The following is a 21380-nucleotide window of genomic DNA, read 5'->3' as shown; positions in this document are numbered from 1 at the left end:
AACAATTTGATGGGTATAAAGGAAATGGGAAAGAACTGGTGTGAAAAACAATGTATACACAAACATTGTAAGTAAACCAGTATAAAATAAAACTTTTATTTTAGGGGGGAAAAAGACCTTGCATTTTACCTTAATGATAACACTATAGGATAGGCATTTTTACTTGTAACTGCCCTTTAAAGAAAGGAGTCACTGGTAGCATAGTCTGTAGGGAGTTGTGCTGTTTGCTCAAAGGAAATGTATCTGTCTGGTGGTTCAAAGAGGGGGAAAGATGGACATTCTCCTCCTGTGTGATTTACAGCCTTTGAAAGCTTGCTGGAGAGTCAGCTATGAGTCAGTTCCGACACAGTGCAATAAGACTAAGGACTTTAGAGATGAGAACAGAGATTTAGAGAAAGTAAGTGGCGTTATCTGGAATCGGGCAGTTCGAAAGTTGAAGAGCCAGTATTTAAACCAAGGCAATTTATAAATAGCCTCTATCTTAATCACCACATTAGCAAGTAGTATGTCATAAATTATGAAACTTAGAAAAGTATAAAAATATTTTCTTTGAGGTTTAAATATATGTTTGATACTGTTTTACAGATGTTGATGGCCTCAACCTGGGGAAAAAAGTTAGCATCCCCAGAGACATCATGCTGGAAGAGCTATCCCATCTCAGTAACCGTGGTGCCAGGCTGTTTAAAATGCGCCAGAGAAGATCTGACAAATACACGTATGAAAATTTCCAGTACGAATCTAAAGCACAAATAAACGTGGGTATAACTCAACCATGTACTGTCTAAAGGGGCAACACTTCTCACTATGTATGTCGCACTAGAATCTCAAAAAGGAGTATTTTATATCTTTTTTTTCATTTCATTGGTTCTGTTAGGTAATTATTTTCATGATGAATAACTTAGGTGAGTAAACAAGAGTATTGTATATGATAGGGTTATCTTTTTATTGCAATAGGGACATGGCACGCTCATAGATTAGACCATGAAGAACAAGCCCGCTCTGCTAAGAGGAGGAGGAGGAGGGAGTGAGATACAGAAAGTCTCCACCACCTTATCAGCACTAGTTCAATGTTTGGTATAGGAACACTTCCAAAGCACACACGGCTCCTCAAAGTGAGGGCAAGTATTTCATTGGCTGAAAACTTCCTGGCTCTGAAACATGCTTGGACATCACATAGCTTTTCGGTTTGCTTCCTGTTTCTACATAGCCAATGGGCCTCAACTCTTTGGACAAACACTTTCCTAAACTGAACACTAATAACCAAATGAAAGAGTAAATGCACAAGTTACATTTACTTGTATACATTATATTCATATTGTTTTCACTTAAACTGTCATCTAGAGAGATCTTTGAGTATGAAGCTCACACTAGAAAAATAGTCAGCTTTGAAGTAATGGCTTTAAAAGTCAAGTACAAAAAAAAAAAAAAAGAAAGAAAAAGGTACTGTTCAAATCTACCAGCTCTTCCAGGAAAGAAAGATGGGCATTATCCTGAGCTTTGTAGCCTCTGAAAACCCACTGGAGGGTCAGCTACGAGTCAGTTCCGACTCGACAACATACAACAACAACAATGTGGATACTACCTCCACCTGACTAAAGAGCTAGAAGAGATTGTTTTATGGGATTTGAAGGCTTGATACCATAGCCTTGTGGAAAAACACATCCAATCAGCATGATATAATTAAAAAAGAAAATTTTTACATCCTAGTTTGATGAGCTTGATTATTATGGAATTGATGAGTTGAATCAACATGAATGACATCTTAACATCAAGAAAACAAAACTTCTGACCAATGGATTGATAGGCTGCTACATAATTGATAGGAAAAAGATTGGAACTGTCAAGGAATTTGTCTTATCTGGTTCTACAGCCAACATACTTGGTACCAGCAGTTAAGACATCATGAGACATATTGCACTGGGAAAATCAGGAACATCTCCAAATTACTGAGGAGCAGCAGTGACACACTGAAGGCTAACGTGTGCCTAATTCAGGCCATGATCTTTTCACTCACTTGCTACGAGTCTGAGAGCTGAACAATGAATAAGGATGACAGAAGAAGAATTGATACCATTGGGTTGTGGTGTTGGAGAAGAGTACTAAATATCCTATAAACTACCAAAAGAGCAAACAGATATGTCTTAGAGAAAGTGCAATTGTAGTGCTACTTGGAGGCAAAAATGACACAGTTTTGCCTCATATAATTTGGGCATGTAGTTAGGAAGGGCTATTTTTTGGAGAGTGACATCATGGTTGGAAAGGTGGAGGGTTGCAAAAGAGAAAAAATCCTTCAACCAGATGGATTGGCACAGTGACTGCTGTAAGAGGCTCTAATATGTTCAAGATGGTGAGGATAGCACAGGACAGGATAGAGTTCAGATCCGTTGTTCACAGGTCCCTGTGAGTCTACTCGACTCAGTGGCATCTAACAACAAGAAGCATTTGATGAGTGTGGATCTCTGGTGATTTAGTGGTAAGAAGGTGTACTGCAATCCCAAAGGCACACAGCTCAAATCCACTAGCTACTCTGTGGGAGAAGGATGGGCAATCTCCTGTCATGAGATTTATTGCCTCTGAAAACCTGCTGGAAGGTCAGCTATGAATAGTTCCTACTTGATGGCACACAACAAGAAGTCTGATTAGTAGACTGAGATCTTAAAAGCTTGCCAACAGCCATTTACTACAAAATTTCACATCTCTCCTCATCTGGAACAAAAGAGAATGAAGGAAATCAAAGGCTCCAGACCAAAGTAAGCTTCCTCATGTAAACATGGGCTCATCTAGTCTATATTAGAAGAATCACTGCCAACTGTCTAAACAAAAAGTCCTACTCTAAGGAAGGAAAAATGTAATGTAAAACTCAAATACCTAGAAGAGGCCACACATACTCGCCTGATAGAAACTAGAATAACCCCAGGACTATCATTCTAAGACCCTAAGATACCATGTGAATTTGACACTGAAGTGATTCCTGGTTATCATTTTTCATCTAAATAATAAATTGTTTTAGAAAATAATATCACCTGTGACACTTGCACTTTCCTGAATAATCAACTAAATGAGAGTAAAAAGTCAACATTTGCTGTAACGCAAAGATGAAAAGCTGAGAAGGGGTAAGGAAGTTAGATTTAATGGAAACAGAAAATAAATTAGTAGAACTAATGAGAATATTCACTCATTGTGAAAAATGTAACTTATGTCAGGGAACACATTTAAAAAAATATTAAATGAGAACCTAGTTTGTCATGCAGACTTTCACTTAAAATATGCCAAATTTTAAAAGGAAAAATAAAACCCAAGTCATCATTCATTCATTGCCATCGAGTCAGAACTGACTGATAGCTGACCCTCCAACAAGTTTTCAGAGGCTGTAAATCGCATGGGAGGAGGTCACCTTCTATTCTCCTGTAGAGCAGCTGGTGGAGTTGAGAGGCGCCAGCTTTGAGTTAGCAGTGCAATTCCCTGTGGACTCCAAAAGTCTTCAGACAAGTCATAAAGAACAAAAAAGAAATGGCAAGGTGGTCCTAAACCTAAAGAAATGATAACAAATACAAGATTGATTTACCGAAGGGTTTTCCTATGGTTATTAAAAGTCTGTTAGTAAAAAAAAAAAAGTCTGTTAGTTTGCTTAGCCATTTCAGTTTGAAAACTTACCAACTGCCATTGTCGATAAGCTGTTCTGAATAGACAGTGAACTTCATTAAAGAAAAATAGCACTGCTTTTTATGAGATCCTCTACAATAGTATAAAAAATATATTGTACACTGATATCCACACCAATACTCAAATTGTATTCCTTCCTCAACTTTCAATTTCCCTCATTACTGTTATGTTTCTGGCTAACATTGAATACTGACTGAGAGAACAGTTTTTTCCTTTTTTCCTGAGGGCCCAGAAGCAGTAACTCATTCCCTCATGACTGTGAGCTATTATTGAGAAGTTTGCATAACTTTGCCCTTGTTGGCTCTTCTGTTCACAGAGATATATACTTACAGTGTATGGTAAAATGGGTTAAAAATGCCACCTGCCAAAATTATGTGTGGTCGTGGATGGTGTCCTTTTCACATACCTGTTATCTAGATATCTTGTTTTGAAAAGGTTATGTGAATTTCATATTCTCCATATTAATGAGAAACCTTCAAAATCCATGGATTAAATCTAGTTATAATTATTAATATGCTTAGATATCAAATATTAGGCAACTACAGTATTAACACTTGTAAGTGATTGTTTTACATTTGAAATCACAAATAAATGTAATTCTAGGTTGCCCTGTAATTATACCCAGAATCCTCTTAGCAGAAACAAAAAAAAATCTGTTGTTAATACAGTAAAAGCTTAAAATAATCCTTTCCCTGATTATGTCTGTGTGTAATTTAATTCTTTCAGGACAAGAGGGAAGAAATAAAGAAGCTAGCTCAAGTAAATTATTTAAAAATTTATCTACTAATTTACACATAGGAAACAAATGGCTATGACAGTTTCACAGCTTTGATTTGTATTTTACATTCTCTAGAAAGAATAATTACAGTTCCAGACGAAGGTACAATGAGACTTATGAAAATATAAGATATGCATTCATAAAGAGTATTCTAAATTATTAAATGATAATCTAGTTTGCCATGCAGACTTTCACTTAAAACACAGCAAAACTTTTTAAAACAAAATACAAGTCATCACTCACTCATTTCCATTGAGTTAGAACTGACTTGTAGCTGACCCTCCAACAGTTGTCAGAACCTCTAAATATTGTGAAAGCATATCCTAAACTCGTTAATGGATGATCATTAAGGTAATAATCATTCCCATTACCATTGATTATTTCCATTAATGAACGATTATTCAGTTAATGATCTTAAATACCCATTGTTCAAATTTTGTTGTTGCTTCATGTGCTTGAATCACTCCCCAGTTATGTTATTTGCAATAAAAAGAAATATTTATGTAAAAAACTCTACTATAAAATCTGGTTTGGAAAACAATGTATTCAAATTTTGTAAATAAACTAGTATAATAAAAAATAAAGAAAAAACACCACACCTCTACTACAAGTATGTCTTCACAAATTTTCAATATCTTAACCCATGATGAACCTATAGGATAGCACAGAACTCTTAGCTTACTTAGACATCTAAATAGTGAAAACACTACAGAATTTCATGTTTTCAAAGCTGTAGTCTTTATGGAAGCAGACTGTCAGATTTTTCTCCCGCTGAGTAGTTGTTGACCTTAAACTGTCAACCTTTAGATCAGCAGTCTAATGGATAAGAGATTGGAACTCTCAGTAGCTTCATCTTGCTTGGATCCACAATTAACATCCATGATACCAGCAGACAGGAAATAAGGAGATACATTGCGATGGGAAAATCTGCAGTTAGGGACCTCTCCAAATTGTTGAGGAAGAGTAGTGATATCAGTTTGAGGACTAAAGTGTGTCTGATTCAGGCCACAGTCTTTCCCATTACTTGCTATGTGAGAGGTGGACAATGAATAAGAATGACAAAGAATTGACATTTTTGAACTATAGCGTTGGAGAAGAGCACTAAACATCCCATCGACAGCCAATTGAATGAACAGACATGTCTTGGAGAGGATGCAGCCAGAGTGCTCTTTGGAGGCAAGGATGATGAGGTTTCGCTTCACATCCTTGGGGCATGTGGCTAGGAGAGGCTATTCCTTGGAGAAGGTCATGATATTTGGAAGAGTGTAGGGTCAGCAAAAGAGAGGAAGACCCTGGACCAGGTGGACTAACACAACGACTGCCACAATGAGTTCCAGTGTGTCAAGGAAGTGTAAAAACAGCACAGGATAGGACAGGGTTCAGATCTACTGTTCAAAGGGTCACTATGAGTCATACTCTACTCAACAGCATCTAACGATAACAAAAACAACTTAAGCATTGATTAACTGGATAAAATGGAACTAAGAAAATGGTCCAAGAGAGATAGATTGAAATAAGCAATTTTGGTTGTTGTTGTTAGTTGCTATTGAATTAGTTCTGAATCTTGACAACCAGTGGTGCCATGATCTTTTCTCTCACTTGCTATGTGCCTGAGAGCTGCACAAGGATGAATAAGAATGGCAGAAGAAGAATCTATGTCTTTGAGTCATGGTATTGAAAAGAGTACTAAATAGCCCATGGATTGTCAAAAGAACAAGCAGCTTTCTCAGAGGAAGGGCAGCCAGAATGCTCCTCGGAGGCAAGGATGAAGCTTTGTCTCACATACTTTGCGAATATTGCTAAGGAAGCTTTTCCTTAGAGAGGGACATGACGCTTGGAAAGATGGTGGGTTGGCAAAATTGAGGACAACCCTCGATGAGATGGATTGACACAGTGACTACAGCCATAGGCTCAAGTATGTCAGAGATGGTGAGGATGACACAGGATAGAACAGGGTTCAGATCTGTTGTTCACAGGGTCACTATAAATAGTATTCAACCCCCTTGGCACATAACAATAACAACAACAACAACATTGAAACTCCATATGCATAGAGTAGAACTGGTGCATAATTTTCAAGTCTATGACTAGTCTAAAGGAGATCCGAAGGCCTGTCTTCTTATGCTGCACTGGGTAGATAAAAACCACTGGCTATTTTGCTAGTATTTGAATGTTTAACCATCTGTACAATCCAGGGTCTCCTTCATAAATAAATAAATAAATATTGTGGCTATTATTGGTTCTATGGAATCCACTCTGACTCATAGCAACCCGATGTACAGTTGAACAAAACCCTGATGACCCTGGGCCATTTTCACATTCTCCGCTGTGCTTAAGCCCACTGTGGCAGTCACTGTGTCGATCTATCTCATTAAGGATCTTCCTCTCTTCCTCTACTGACCCTCTACTTTCCAAGAATGATGTCTACTTGATGTCTTTCTCCAGGAAGTGAACTCTCCTGATGATATGGCCAAAGTATGTGAGATAAAGCCTCGTCTTTCTCTCCTCTAAGGAATATTCTGGCTTCACTTCTTCCAAGACAGATTTGTTTGCTCTTGATCAGGCCGTATTATTATTGTTCAGCATTCTTCACAATTGAAAAGCATTAAGTCTACTTTGGCCTTCTGGTATCATTGCCCAGCTTTCACATGTATATGAAGCAATTGAAAAATACCATGGCTTAGTCTTTAAAGTGATATCTTTGCATTTTACCAATCTTAAGACATCCTTGGCGACATAAATAAGAGAAATACACAATAATAATGTCTTATTTATTCATTAATATGTAATGAGTAAATTACATGTGCTTATGGTTTTACACATAATCCTGAAATCTGATAAAATTTACTCTTGTATCTTTAGAAATTTGGCAATAGTATTCGAAGAAGTATGTAGATTTTTATTTAAGCAACACCATAGTAAAGAAGACTGAAATCTATCTCTCAGAATTCTAGAGTTCTTGGCACCAACCTCTGTCATGGTACAATTGGAGGAAACCCTGACCTGAAGACAAGGATACCAGCAGTCAGACTTGGCTTTCCAACTCACTATGTGATTTGGAATTAGTTTATTTGTATTCTTAGATCTTTTTACATTTATAAATGAAAGGTATTCTCCCAGAGAGGCTTAAAAAATGGCTTAAGAGTTTTCTAAACTAATTCTAAACCTGAATCATAGAGAAAGATAGTGAGCCACATTGCATGATTCACCTGGTCAAGACACTCTGATTGCAATTTTTGGCACTCTTACTATGAAAGGTATTTTAAAAATTATATGGAGTTCATTCTATTGCTAGTCATCCTTGAGGTTCTTTTGGTAAATATCTAATGAGCACCTCCTGTGTTCCAGGAACTATACTGGGAGCTCAATGACAAATGAAAGCAGCTTTAGTCTAGTGCTAGAGAGAAAAAAAAATAATATAGGGAGATAAAAAGAAATTATGTACTTACAATCTGGGTCCTGAGTCTTCTTTATGGGATATATACTGCACTAATCCAATTTATTGACTATCTCTTCCAGAATAAGCTGCTCCTTGTGTCAGTTCCCTTGAGTTCCATGACCAGAATAATTCTTTTTCTTATCTTTATGTCTTTCTTATAGGACATTGTAAATACAAACAAACTCCCTAGTAACCATGCCAATTATTCAAATATTCAGTATTATTTTTAAAATAGAAAAACTAAGTTCAGTATTGGCTAGCATATATAACCAGTGTGTGCTTATTCTACAGCTAAATTGTTGTTGTTTCATGGACTGTCAACTTGGAATCAACTCTTAGCTGACCCTCCAGTGGGCTTTCAGAGGCAGTTAATCACATAAGATGAAATTGTCCATCTTTCTCCTTCAGAACAGCTGGTGGATTTGAACCCAGTGCCTTTTGTGTTGCCAGCTCAACTCTTTAACACTAAGCCACCAGAGCCAAGGGTAAGATGAAGCCGTGCAAACCTTCTAGCACAAACAAAAACAAAAAGAGATGTATTTTTCTTAAGCAGAAATTAAGCAGCATTATTTGATACTCTTGATATACAAATCGGTTAAGATCTAGTTAATGAACTGGTTGCATATGGATTTATTGACTGTAGACTTTTTAAAATACCTAAATCTTTGTTGGCCTAGTGGTTAGAAGATACACTATTTGAATCCATCAACTGCTCCTCAGGAAAAGGATGGGCAATCGCCTCTCATGCTACTTATTGCCTCTGAAGACCCACTGGAGGTCAGCTATGAGTAGGTTCTGATTTGACAGCACATAACAATGATCCTCTTAAAATTAGATAAAAGTAAAGTATGCTACAAAAAAGAATTTTGAAATAACACTAAAGGAACTTAATGATATTTTGAATATTTTGCTTAAAAAGTAAATTCCATTGTATATTAGGCACAAATTCTAAGAGAGACCTCAAAATCTTTTCTTTGTTTTGATATTTCAGCAAAAATTATGTAATATATATTGCACATGTGTTTGAAGCTGTAAGATAGTTCTGTTAGTTTATTTAGGGCTACCATAACTGAAAGAAAAAGAAACACGTTTTCATTTGTCTTTCCAGACTTTCCTGAAAGGCATCATGTGTGAGGGAACTCTGTAATTTAAGGCTATATCATAAGTAGACTAAGTCCCTACCTAGCCATTAGAAGGCTTTGTTTGCATACCTAACAGTGACAACAGAGACTCTGGGTGTGTTCTGGATTTTAATGACTAACCAGAAAGAGCTGATTTTCCTGCTCATCATCATTGTTGTTGCTGTTATGTGCCATCGAGTCAACGACGACTCATAGTGACCCCATATATACTCATAGCAACCAGAGTACAATAGCTCTGAACCCTGCTCTTTCCTGAGCCAATCTCACTGTTTCTGACACACCTACCCTCATTACTTCAGTTATTGTGACAATCCATCTCGTGCAGGGTCTTGCTATCTTGCATTCTCCATCCACCCTTCCAAGTATGATATCCTGCCTAAAGTATGAGAGACGGAGGAGTCTCACAATCCTTGTGTCCAAGGAACAACTTGGTTTCACCCTCACCAGGTCAGATCTGTTAGTTCTCTTGGAAGTCCATGGTATATTCAATCCTCTTCTCCAGCACCACAACTCAAAGGCATCCATTTTTCTTCTGTCAAATTAATAGAAATAGAACAATTAATTAATATAAGGAAATTGATGACATGGACACATTCTAGGAATGTAAGAAAATAAATATCTACACATAATACATTTTATCTTCTTATATCCCTCTCAAGTACTTTTTTATTCATAACTGAAGTTGTTGGAAAATGTACTGTTATTTTAGGGAAGATGTAGATTAAGAAGTAAAACAAAGGACACAAACCTAGCCAATTCTTATACTAAACTCTCAAGAAGTAGCTAAATTCAAATGTAAAGCGTTGAAATATATCTTCACTAAGTGATTCTTGGGAATAGTCTTTGAGTGCAATATTATCTTCCAAACTAAACCCACTGTTCTCAAGTCAATTCTAAACACTAAAGTGATTACATCATCAGTAGCATTGGCTTAAAGAAAAATGATTGGTAGAAAACAAATAGAAGGTTTTGATAAAAATATGAACAATTAACATATGAGAAAAGTACCAAAGTAGATTCATATAAAAAAAGTGAAAAAGAAAGGTAAACTGTAAGGAAGATTAAAGTGAAAAAGAAAATAGCTGGTTTTGGGAATTTATTCACTAAAATTCAGCAAATATCAACTGAGCATTTGTGCCATGTAAGGCATCATTTTGGACTTCATGAGAGATAATAAAGTCAGAAAATCACCCAACAAACTTCTAAATAACACAGAGTACAAAAGATAATTAAAATAACAAACTCAGGCAAAAGATAAGAGAGTTCCAAGAAGTAACAGAAAATTTTATTTAGGGAAGAAGTTTAGTGAAGTGGTGATTTTTAAATCAAAATAGATTTAACAGCAATAATGAGGGAAAGATAGGGACTTCTGGTGGTTTGGTGTTAAAGAATTGTGCTACCAACCCTACCGCATGCAGTTTGAATCCCCAGCTGTTCCACAGGTGAAAGATGGGTCATCTCCTCCCATGCAATTTATTACCTCTAGAAACCCTCTGGACATCAGCTCTGAGTCATTTCCCAAAGAACATAACAACAATAATGGAGTCTTCTTACCACTAGGTCTAAGCTGTAAACTAAAGGTCTGTGGCTCAAGCCTACTAGACACTCCTTGCCATAAAGTTATGGGAGTCAGATTCAGATCAATGGCACAGAATTGAGAACCCAGAAATTAACCCATCTACCTATTGTTGACAAGTGTTCAACAAGTATTTCACAAAGAAACAAAACTTACCAAATTGGAAAAGCACAACCTCTTCAATAAAACATGGTGGAAAATGAAGTTTCTACCTAAAGAAAGCTGAAGCAGAATCAAAATCTCACACTATACACAAAAAAAATTAACTCAACCTGGATCAGAGACCTAGGAGTAAAACTGAAAACCATAAAGATAATAAGAAACAAGATGGGACCAAACTTAGAAGGACTAGACCATGATCTAAATCAGCTGGCAAATAAAGCCAGAAATACAAAGCCAGGAGAGGATAACATCAATAGATGAGACCTTCTAAAGATTATGTCCCAGTGTGCTCCAAAAACATTTATCAATAGAATGAAAAGAAAGTTTACTGATTGGGAAAAAACAAAACAAAACACTTGGCAATGGTATCCCAGATTCATAATTGATGTTTACAAAATACTGCAAGTCCTCCAGAAGAAAGACTTATAATTCAATTTCAGAAGGCATAGAAAGACTTTTTACAGAGGAAGACATTCAGATGGCCAATCACTGGAAAAAAGAGACATGCAAATCAAAATTGCAGAGTGATACCATTTCACCCCAGTAGCAGTGGCAAAGCAGGACAGCAAGCGATAAATGTTGGAGCGTATGTAGAGAGAAAAGAACTCTCATACACTGTTGGTGGGATTGTACAATGGTACCACTGTGGCAGGTAGTTTCATATTTCCCCCAAAAGCTGAACATAGAAATTCGTTATGACCCAGCTATTCCATTGCTAGGAATATACTCCAATGAAAATAGAACTGAGATACAAATGAAGATTTGTATTCCAGTGTTCACAGTAGAGTTATTTATAACAGTAAGAACATGGAAACAGCCCAATTGTCCATCAGCAAATGAATGGATTAAGAAACTATGGTACATTCACACAATGGAATATTATGCCACACTCTTAAAAATACTATATAATTGGAATACTATGTATTGGGAATGTTTGTTAGGGGAATACAGCGAGAGAAAAAAGAGAGAAGGGAAATAAGAAAGCAATACCACTAACGGTAGCCAATCACATATCGAGATACTTAGGAATAAACCTAACTAGAGACACAAAAGACCTTTACAAAGAAAGCAACAAAACACTCCTGCAAGAAACAATAAAATAAAACCAAGGGGAAGATGTTCCCTGTTCACGGATAAGAAGACTAAATATAGCAAAAATCACAATCCTACTTGTTTAGCAATCTACTTGTTTAACATAATCCCAATATGGATAACAAATTTATTTTTCAATGAGATTGAAAAGGCAATTCTAAAATTTGTCGGGAAATAAAACCAATTCTAAAAAACAAGAATGATGTGAGAGGCAAGCCACTCCCTGATCTCACAACCTACTGTACAGCTGTAATAACTAAAACTGCATGGTACTGGTATAAAGACAGGCACATAGATGAATAGAGCAGAATCTTTCTATGGTCAACTGACATTCCTCAAGGAAATAAAATCTATCAAATGGGGAAATGACAACCTCTTCAACAAATGATGCTGGCAAAACTGGACTGTTAGCTGCAAAAATCTGAAGCAAGATCCACCCCTCTCACCATACACAAAAATCAACTCAAAATGGATCAGAGGCCTATGCATAAAGCCCAAAACCAGAGAAAATTTGAGACCAGTCTTAGAAGTCCATTATGCTGAGTGAACTGACTCATAGGAATATTATTGTAAAAACAGAAGGATAAATGATAAAACATATATGGGGATCCAAGGAGGGAAGGGATGGCAACAGAGGGGTGAGAGTGGGCAGGGGAGAAATCATAGGGCCACACAATTGGTGGGCGGAAGGAGGAGAATTAAAAGAAATTGGAAGACCCTATGTGGATCTGGAAAGACAGGGTAATAAAGGGCCTTGTTTAGAGGTGATTGATTTTATAAAACATACTGGGTCAATTGGCAGCATCAGTATGGATGGTGAAGAGATTGAGATAGTTAATAGTTTTCGTTTACTTGGTTCCACAGTCAACACTCTTGGTAACGGCAGCCAGGAAATCGAGAGACCAATTGCATTGGGAAAGTCAGCTGTGAAGGACCTCTTAAGAGTACTGAAGAGCAACAATGTCACGCTGGAGACTAAGGTGTACCTGATCCAGGCTATAGTCTTCGCAATTACCTGCTATGAATTGGAGAGTTGGACAGTGAAGAGGGATGATAGAGAATTGATGCCTTTGAACTGTGGCGCTGGAGAAGTGTTGAATATACCAAGTTCCAAGACATATAGAACTGCAACCCAAGCCGATATATGCTCACCCATGTTTATTGCTATGTTGTTCACAATAGTAAAGAGTTGTAAACAACTCAAGTGTCCATCAATAAATAAATGGCTAGAGAAGCTGTGGTATATTCACACAATGGAATACTATTCTGCATTGAAAAACAAGGAACTCATGAGATATACAAAATGGGTGACTGGAGGGCATTATGCTGAGTGAAATATCTCAGTCATAAAAGGACAAATACTGCATAGTGCCACTGTTGTACAGCGGGACTAACATTGGAGTTGGGGGGAAACTAAAAGGGGCTAAATAATGTATACTGCATTAAAACAGATGAGGGATAGAACTGTTTTGGAAGAATATATGATTAGGTATTACTGTAATGACAAGAGTCCAACATGAAAGCTGCACAGTGGAGTGGACTGGGGGTGAGAATTGTCTAACAATGAAAGAACTTTTTTTTACTTCTCAAAGAGAAAAGTGAACTGGGAGGTAGGGATGGGCAGGCAGGAAAGTGTGCAATTATGACTGAATGGAAATCCAAAGTTTCTGTAAACTTCCATTAAAATAAATTTTTTGAAAAAAAGTTTTAAAAAGAAGGGGAAAAAGACATATAGAAATGAAAAAAAAAGCCAAGTTTAGAAGAGACTGTGACATCGGAGACATTATCGCCAACATCAGGTGGCTCTTGGATGAAAGGAGAGTACCAGAGGAATGTCTGTCTGTGTTTCATTGACTATGCAAAAGCATTTGACTGTGTAGATCATAACAAATTGTGGCTAACTTTGAGAATAATGGGAATCTCAGAACACTTGATTGTACCCAGGCAAAGCCTATAGTTGGACCAGATAGAACAGAGCAAGGAAACACTGCAAGGTTCAAAATCAGAAAAGAAGTATGTCAAGGACACATCCTGTCTCCATACCTTTTAACTCTCTATGTGAAATAGATCATTCATGAAGCTGGACTTATTTTCTCTCTCTTTTAATTATTCATTATGGCACGTTTTCTTCTCCCAACCTCCACCTCGAGGTTGGACTTTCTGAGGAGAAATGTGGCATCAGGATTGGAGGAAAACTCATCAATAACCTAGGTCATGCGGATAACACAACCCTGCTGGCAGAAACTAAGGAGGATCTGAAGCATTTGTCGCAGAAGGTCAAAGTCTGCAGTCTTCAGTATGGAATGAAGCTCAGCATCAAGACAAAGATCTCATTACTGAGCCAATTGACAGCACCATGATAGATGGAGAAGAGATTGAGGTTGTTGATAATTTCTGCTTGCTCAACTTTATAATAAAAACTCTTGGCACCAGCAGTTAAAAAATAAAAAGATTACTTTCTCTGGGGAAAGCTGCTGCCAGGGACCTCTGAAAAGTACTGAAGAGCAACAATATCAGTCTGGAAACTAAGGTACACCTAAGCCAGACATGGTCTTCAAAATTAGTTGCTATGTGTCAGAGAGCTGGACAATGCTCAAAGAGGACAGAAGAATTGATGCCTTTGAGTTGTAGTGCTGGAGAAGAGTATTGAACATGCCAAGGACTGCTAAGAGAATAAACATGTTTATCCTGGGGAGGATTAAAATGGGATGCTCCTTGGAGGCAAGGATTTTGAAGCTCTGTCTCACCTACTTTGGGCATGTTGCCAGGAGGAACCAGTCCTTGGAGAAGGACATCATGCTTGGAAAGGCAGAGAGCACAGAAGAGGAAAACCTTGGATGAGATGGATTAACACAATAACCATGATAATGGAGATAGGTGTGTCAGAGACAGTGAGATTGGCTTAGGATAGAGCAGAGTGCATAGCTATTTTATGTAGGCTTGCTATGAGTCACAGGCAACTTGATGGCATATAACAACTATTTTATGCATATGTCACACAAGAAAAAGTAAAATTTGTCTCTATTTGCTATGTTCTTCATTATTTTTTGTTCTTCTAAATGGCAAAAGATAATTTATGTACTTCTTGCAATGACTTGTCCTGTTTATCTAAAACATACAAATTTACTTATATAAGTAAAGATAAGTTTCCTTAAAGGAGAAAGACCTAGCCATATTTTTGAGGCCATAACCTATTACAATGTCTCTTTTTATTTTTGAAATGTAAATTTAATGTCGTAAATTGATTTCATCTTGCTTAGATCCACAATCAAAACTATCAATAACAACAGTCAAGAAGTCAAAAGACATATCATATCAAAAGGCACTGAGAAAGTCTCCTGTCAGGAACATTTCCAAACTACTGAAAAGCAATGATGTCAGCTTAAAGACTAAAGTGCACCTGATTCAAGCGACGGTCTTTTCAATTCCCTGCTATGCATCTGAGAACTGAACCATGAATAAGGATGACAGAAGAAGATTGAGACCTTTGAGCTATGGTTTTGGAGAAGAGTGCTGAGTGTACCATGAACTGCCAAAAGAACAAACAGATATGTCTTGGAGAAAGTGCACCCAGAGTCCTCCTTAGAGGCAAGGATGGTGAAGCTTCATCCCACATACTCTGAGCATGTTGTTAAGAGAGATTACTCCTTGGAAAAGGACATTGTACTTGGAAAGGTGGATGACCATCAAGGAAATGAAATGACACCCTGACTGTAGCAATGGAATCAAATGCATCAGAGATGATAAGAATGGCATAGGATAGGACAGGGTTCAGATTTATTGTTCATAGGATCACTATGAGTCATACCTGACTCAACAGCACCTAAGAACAATACAGGGGATTTTTTTAAGCTTTGTTTTGTTGTAGATAAGGTAACTATGAATCAGAGATAACTCATTAGCACCTAACAATATATAGCTACTATCAAGCAAACCCTAGATTATACTAGTAAGACATGTTGTTGTTGTTGTTGTTGTTGTTGTTGTTGTTGTTAGGTGCCGTTGAGTCGTAGATGACTCATAGTGACCCTATGAACGAAAGGCCTGAGCACCGTTCGTACATAGAGTTTCCAGAGGCAAGCCATTTCGGAAGTGGATGCTGCTCCTGCTTCCAGGCTTGTTTTAGTCGGGATGCTCCAGCAAACACTGTCCGCCATGGGTAACCATTACCACGTTTAGCACATCATGCCTTTTCTAAGTATTTCATGTCCTAGCAATCACAATGGTTTCCTTCTAAAAGTCCACAAAACTTCAGATAAATCTTATGTGCATAACATGATTCAAATTTCAGATTAAATTTTTAAAACTTTAGACATATTAAACTGTGCTGCAATCCCAAAGGCACATGATTCAAGTCTAACAGCTGCTCTGTGGAAGAAAGATGGTCACTCACCTCCTGAGCTACTTATTGCCTTTTGAAAATCTGCAGGAAGATCAGCTATGGGTCGATTCTGACTTGACAGCACACAGCAACAACAATAACGAAATTCAAGTGTAAAATAAATTGACCCTGCAAGAATGACTAAGCAAAATATTTGGATTTGCATTACTCAAAAAATATGTTGGCTAGTTCAAGGTTCTGATCTATTGTCCATAGGGTTTTAGTAGTCATAGTCATAGAAAAAAAATGAATTAATAGTTTTATTTCATAGGGATCTTGTGTTAAACTAAGGGGGGAAATGATGCCAAGACCCACGTTGACCTCTAAAGAATGCCCAGCTCATTAACTTTGAAAAGTGGTTCCTTCCTTGCTAGATCTCCTCTAGAGTCAGCACAAAGTGAAAAAAACCCTTCATCTAGATCTGAAACCCTGATTTAGGATTTCTAATCTCTTAAGCTGTGCAAGAAAGAATAAATAAATTTCTGTTTGTTAAAGTTGTCCACATGCGATATTTTTGCTGTAGCAGCACTAGATGACTTAGACACCAAGCAAAGTGTTGAGCCCCTACAAAAAATAACGGTATAAACTGGGGTCCTATCTGTATATATTCTCCTAGTGTATATAACACTTTTGAGTTTTCAGTAGAGTTTACTTTTGTTCAAATACAGCACAGTATTGCAATGCAGAATGGGAAACTGGATGGAAGCAATTTAGAAGGTGGCTCAGGCCCACAGCAAGCCCCAACGACTCCTCCCAACACCCCAGATCCACGAAGCCCCCCGAATCCAGAGAACATAGCACCAGGTAACTACAAAAACAATACCATTTCTGTATACCTAAAGATATGGCTCAAGTCATTTGAAGTCTTTATTAATTTCTATTTAGATGATTCAGTTTTTCAATAAAAAATTACTTTTCAATAATTTCAAGATGAATGTAAATATTAAGACTTATTGAGGACATGTATAATATTTATACTAGTCTTATGTTCTCTCTGATCCTTGGTATTTGTTGGTAATCAGCTCTTATGTTTAAAATTGAGTCATTTGCAATTATATTGAATTATACTTACTAGAGCTTTATACTTGTTTGGACAAGAATTATCTTCTTTACATTTACAGAAACTTTGTGACATAGTTATTAAAATCCTTATTTTACAAACAAAGAAGCTGAGGTTATTAATGTCTATGAGATCATATTGATTAAGAATCAAATGCTGGTCTTCAGATATTCTATTCAAGATACTTCCTGTGAACGAAATGTGGAAATTGCTTCAGTTAGTGTCTCTTTACCTGACAATTTAAGATGCTCTGTTGTTATGTGCCTTCAAGTCAACCACCCGTAGAAACCCTTTGAACAATGTCTCTGAAGCTTGCCCTCTTCTGAACAAATGTCACCATCTCTAACCCACCTGACCCATTTGCCACAGTCACTGTGCCAATCCCTTTTATCCAAATCTTCCTCTTCTGTGCTTACCCTCTACCTTTCCAAGTATGATGTCTTCTCCAAGGACTGATTCCTCTTGGTGACATGCTATGTGAGATGGAATTTCAAAATCCTTGCCTCCAAAGAGAAAATTGTCAGTAATACAAACTAGATTTAGAAGAGGTTGTGGCACTAGGGATCTCATTGCTGATGTCGGATGGATTATGGTTGAAAGCAGAGAGTACCAGAAGTATGTCTATTTGTATTTTATCAACTATACAAAGGCATTTGACTATTATGATACAACAAATTGTGGCTAGCATGGAGAAGAATAGGCATCCCAGAAAACCTAATATTACTTGTGTAAAACCTAGACCTAGACCAAGAAACATCATCAAAGCAGAGCAAGTAAACACTGAATGATTCAAAATCAAGAAAGGACTGTATCAATGATGTATCTTTTCTCCATACCTTTTCAATCAATATACAGAAGAGATCATTGGGGAGGCTGGACTTTATAAAGAAGAATGTGGCATCAGGATTGGAGGGAGATGCATTACTAATGTGTTATGCAGATGGCACAACCGTGTTTGCTGAAAGAAAAATTTGAAGCACTTGTTGCAGAAGATCAAGGAATGCAGCCTTCAGTGTGGATTGCATCTCAATATTGAGAAAGCAAAGATTCTTACCACTCGAATGATGGGCAACATCATGGATGGAAAATAGATTGAAATTGTCCACAACTTCATCTTGCTTGGATTCACTATTAATAACATTGGTACCAGGAGTCAGGAAATAAGGAGATGTAGTGCATTGGGAAAGTCTGCAATTAGGGACCTCCCAAAATTATTGAGGAATAGTGATGTCAGTTTGAAGACTAAGGTTTCAGGCCATGGTCTTTCTAATCACATGCTATGGATTTGAAGGCTGGACAATGAATATGGAGACAGGAGAAGAATTGATGCCTTTGAGTTTTGTTGTGGAGGAGAACACTGAATATCCCTAGGACAGCCAAAAGAACAAGCAAATATATCTTGGAGAGGGTGTAGCCAGAATGCTCTTTGAAAGCAGGAATGATGAGGCTTCACCTCACATACTTTGGGCATGTTGCTAGGAGGGGCTTTTCCTTGGAAAGGGACATGATGTTGGGAAGGGTGGAGGGTCGGCGAAGGAAAGAAAGACACTCTAGCAGGTAGATGAACACAGTGACTACTGCAATGGGATCTTTTGTTCATGGAATTGCTATGAGTTGTACTCGACTCAATGACACCTAACAACAACAACAATACATGCATACACACACACACACAAAAAAAAAAACAAAACACCAAAAACAAACAAACAAACACAACAACGACAACAAAAACCCCACCAGCAAACACATGACCATTAAATCAATTCTGGCTCATTATAACCCTCCGTTGAGTGTCTGAGGCTGTAAATCTTTATGGGGGAGACTGCCCATATTTTACCCACTGAGAGACAGTGGTTTCTAATTGACAACTTTTCAGTAAGCAGCCAGATATATTACATACTATGGCACCAGAGCTCATAAGTTAACAATGATTTTTGCCACATAGTAAATACTCAAAGTATATTCTCCTATATTATAGCTAATGTTAGATGGATCTTGGCTGAAAGGAGAGAGCACTAGAGGATTTTCTGTGTTTCATTGACTATGCAAAGGCATTTGACTTTGTGGTTCACAACAAACTGGCTGACTCTGAGAAGAATGGGAATCCCAGAACACTTCAGTGTGCTTTTGCAAAACCTATACTTGGACCAGGAGGCAGTTGTCACAACAGAGCAAGGAAACACTGCATGGTTCAAAATCAGGAAGGGTGTACACCAGGGATGGGTCCTATCACCATACGTTTTCAATCTACGTGCAGAACAGGTCATCAGGATGTTGGCCTCCATGAGGAGGAATGTGGCATCAGGATTGCAGGAAGATTCATCAACAATCTGCATCATGCAGATGACACAACCCTGCTTGCTGAAACAGAGGAGGACCTGAAGCATTTGCTGATGAAGGTCCATGACTGAAGCCTTCACTATGGATTGAAGCTCAACATCAAGAAAACAAAGTTCCTCACCACTGAGCTGATTGACAGCATTATGATGGAGGATGAAGAGATTGAGATTGTTGACAGCCTCAGTTTGCTTGGCTCTACAATCAACACTTTTAATACCAGCAGCCAGATAATCAAAAGATAAATTGCACTGGAAAAGTCTGTTGTCAAGGACATCTCCAGAGTACTGAATAACAAGGATGTCAGTCTAGAAACTAGAGTGCTCTTGACCCAGGCCATAGTTTTTGCAATTACACGCTATACAACAGATGCTGGACAATGACTAGGAAGATAGGATAATTGACGCCTTTGAGCTGTGGTGCTGGAGAAGAATATAGAATGTACCATGGACTGCTAGGAGAACAACAGGTTAGTCCTAGAGAGAGTGAAACCAGGCTGTTCCTTGGAGGCAAGAATTCTGAAGCTTCATCTGACATACTTTGGACATGTTGCAAAGAGGAACCAATCCTTGCAAAGGGAGATCATGCTTGGGAGGGTGGAGGGACAGCACAAGAGAGGAAGACCCTTGATGAGGTGGATTGGCTCAGTGACTGGGGTAATGGGTTAGGTATGTCAGGGATAATAAAATTGGCATATGATAGAGAAGTGTGCAGGGCTGTTGTACATAGAGTCACTGTAAGTTGCAAGTTACTCAATGGCACATAACAATGACAACATCCACTTTTACATCTAAAAATATATTTGTTGTGGTTGTTATGTGCTGAATTAGAACTAAGTTATAGCTGACCCTGTAGCAGGTTTTCAGAGGCTGTAAATCACATAGGAGATAGCTCATCTTTCTCTATGGGAGCCACTGGTGGATTCAAATCACCTGCTTTAAGTTTGACGGCACAAATTCTTATTCAGCAGCACATAACAACAGCAACAATGTGCTGTTGAGTCAATTTGAACTCATAGTGACCATACAACAGCTTTGAACCCTGCTCTATCTCGATCCAACTTCATCGTCTCTGACACATCTATCCCCATTACCTCAGTTACTGAGTCAATCCATCTCACCCAGGGTCTTCCTCTCTTGCATTGTCCCTCCACTCTTCAAGGCATGATGTCCTCTTCCAAGGATTGGTGCCTCCTGGCAACATGCTCAAAATATGTCAGACCGAACTTCAAAATCCTTGCTTCTAAGAAGCAGCCTGGATCCACCTTCTTCAGTACAGATTTGTTTGTTCTCTTAGCAATCGATGTTATATTCAATATTGTTCTCTAGCACCACAACTAAAAGAAATAAATTCTTCTTCTGTTATCCTTAATCATTGTCCTGCTCTCTGATGCAAAGCAAATAATTGCAAAGACCATGGCCTGGATCAAGTGCACCTTAGTCTCTAGACTGACATCACTGCTCTTCAGTACTCTGAAGAAGTCTCTGACATCAGATTTTCCAGTTCGTCTCTTGATTTCTTGGCTGCTGGTCCCGAGAGTGTTGATTTGGTACTGAGCAAGCTGAAACTGTTAACATTCTTAGTCTCTCCAACATCTATCATGATACTGTCAGTTCGCCCGATGGTAAGAATCTTTGTTTTCTTGATGTTGAGCTTCAGTCCCTATTGAAGGCTGCAGTCCTTAACCTCATGCAGCAAATATGTCAGGTCCTCCTCAGTTTCAGCAAGTAGGGTTGTATCATCTGTGTAG

The 21380-nt window shown here is 37.9% G+C and overlaps 1 protein-coding gene across 1 annotated transcript in view; it reads left to right on the top strand.

Moving 5' to 3' along the window:
* Positions 1-21380, top strand: part of MYOZ2 (myozenin 2) — a 64640-nt gene that overhangs the window by 26211 nt on the left and 17049 nt on the right. The window contains exons 3-4 of the mRNA XM_006881061.1: positions 586-755; positions 16902-17037. Coding sequence (XP_006881123.1) covers positions 586-755; positions 16902-17037 — 306 coding nt within the window. The remainder of the gene's footprint in view (positions 1-585; positions 756-16901; positions 17038-21380) is intronic.

The sequence above is a fragment of the Elephantulus edwardii genome, unplaced genomic scaffold (genome assembly GCF_000299155.1).
Source record: "Elephantulus edwardii isolate Elephantulus edwardi_28Jun2011 unplaced genomic scaffold, EleEdw1.0 scaffold00012, whole genome shotgun sequence".
NCBI classification, from domain to species: domain Eukaryota; kingdom Metazoa; phylum Chordata; class Mammalia; order Macroscelidea; family Macroscelididae; genus Elephantulus; species Elephantulus edwardii.
Note: the sequence above shows the minus strand (reverse complement) of the source record. Positions and strands in the feature narration are given on the sequence as shown.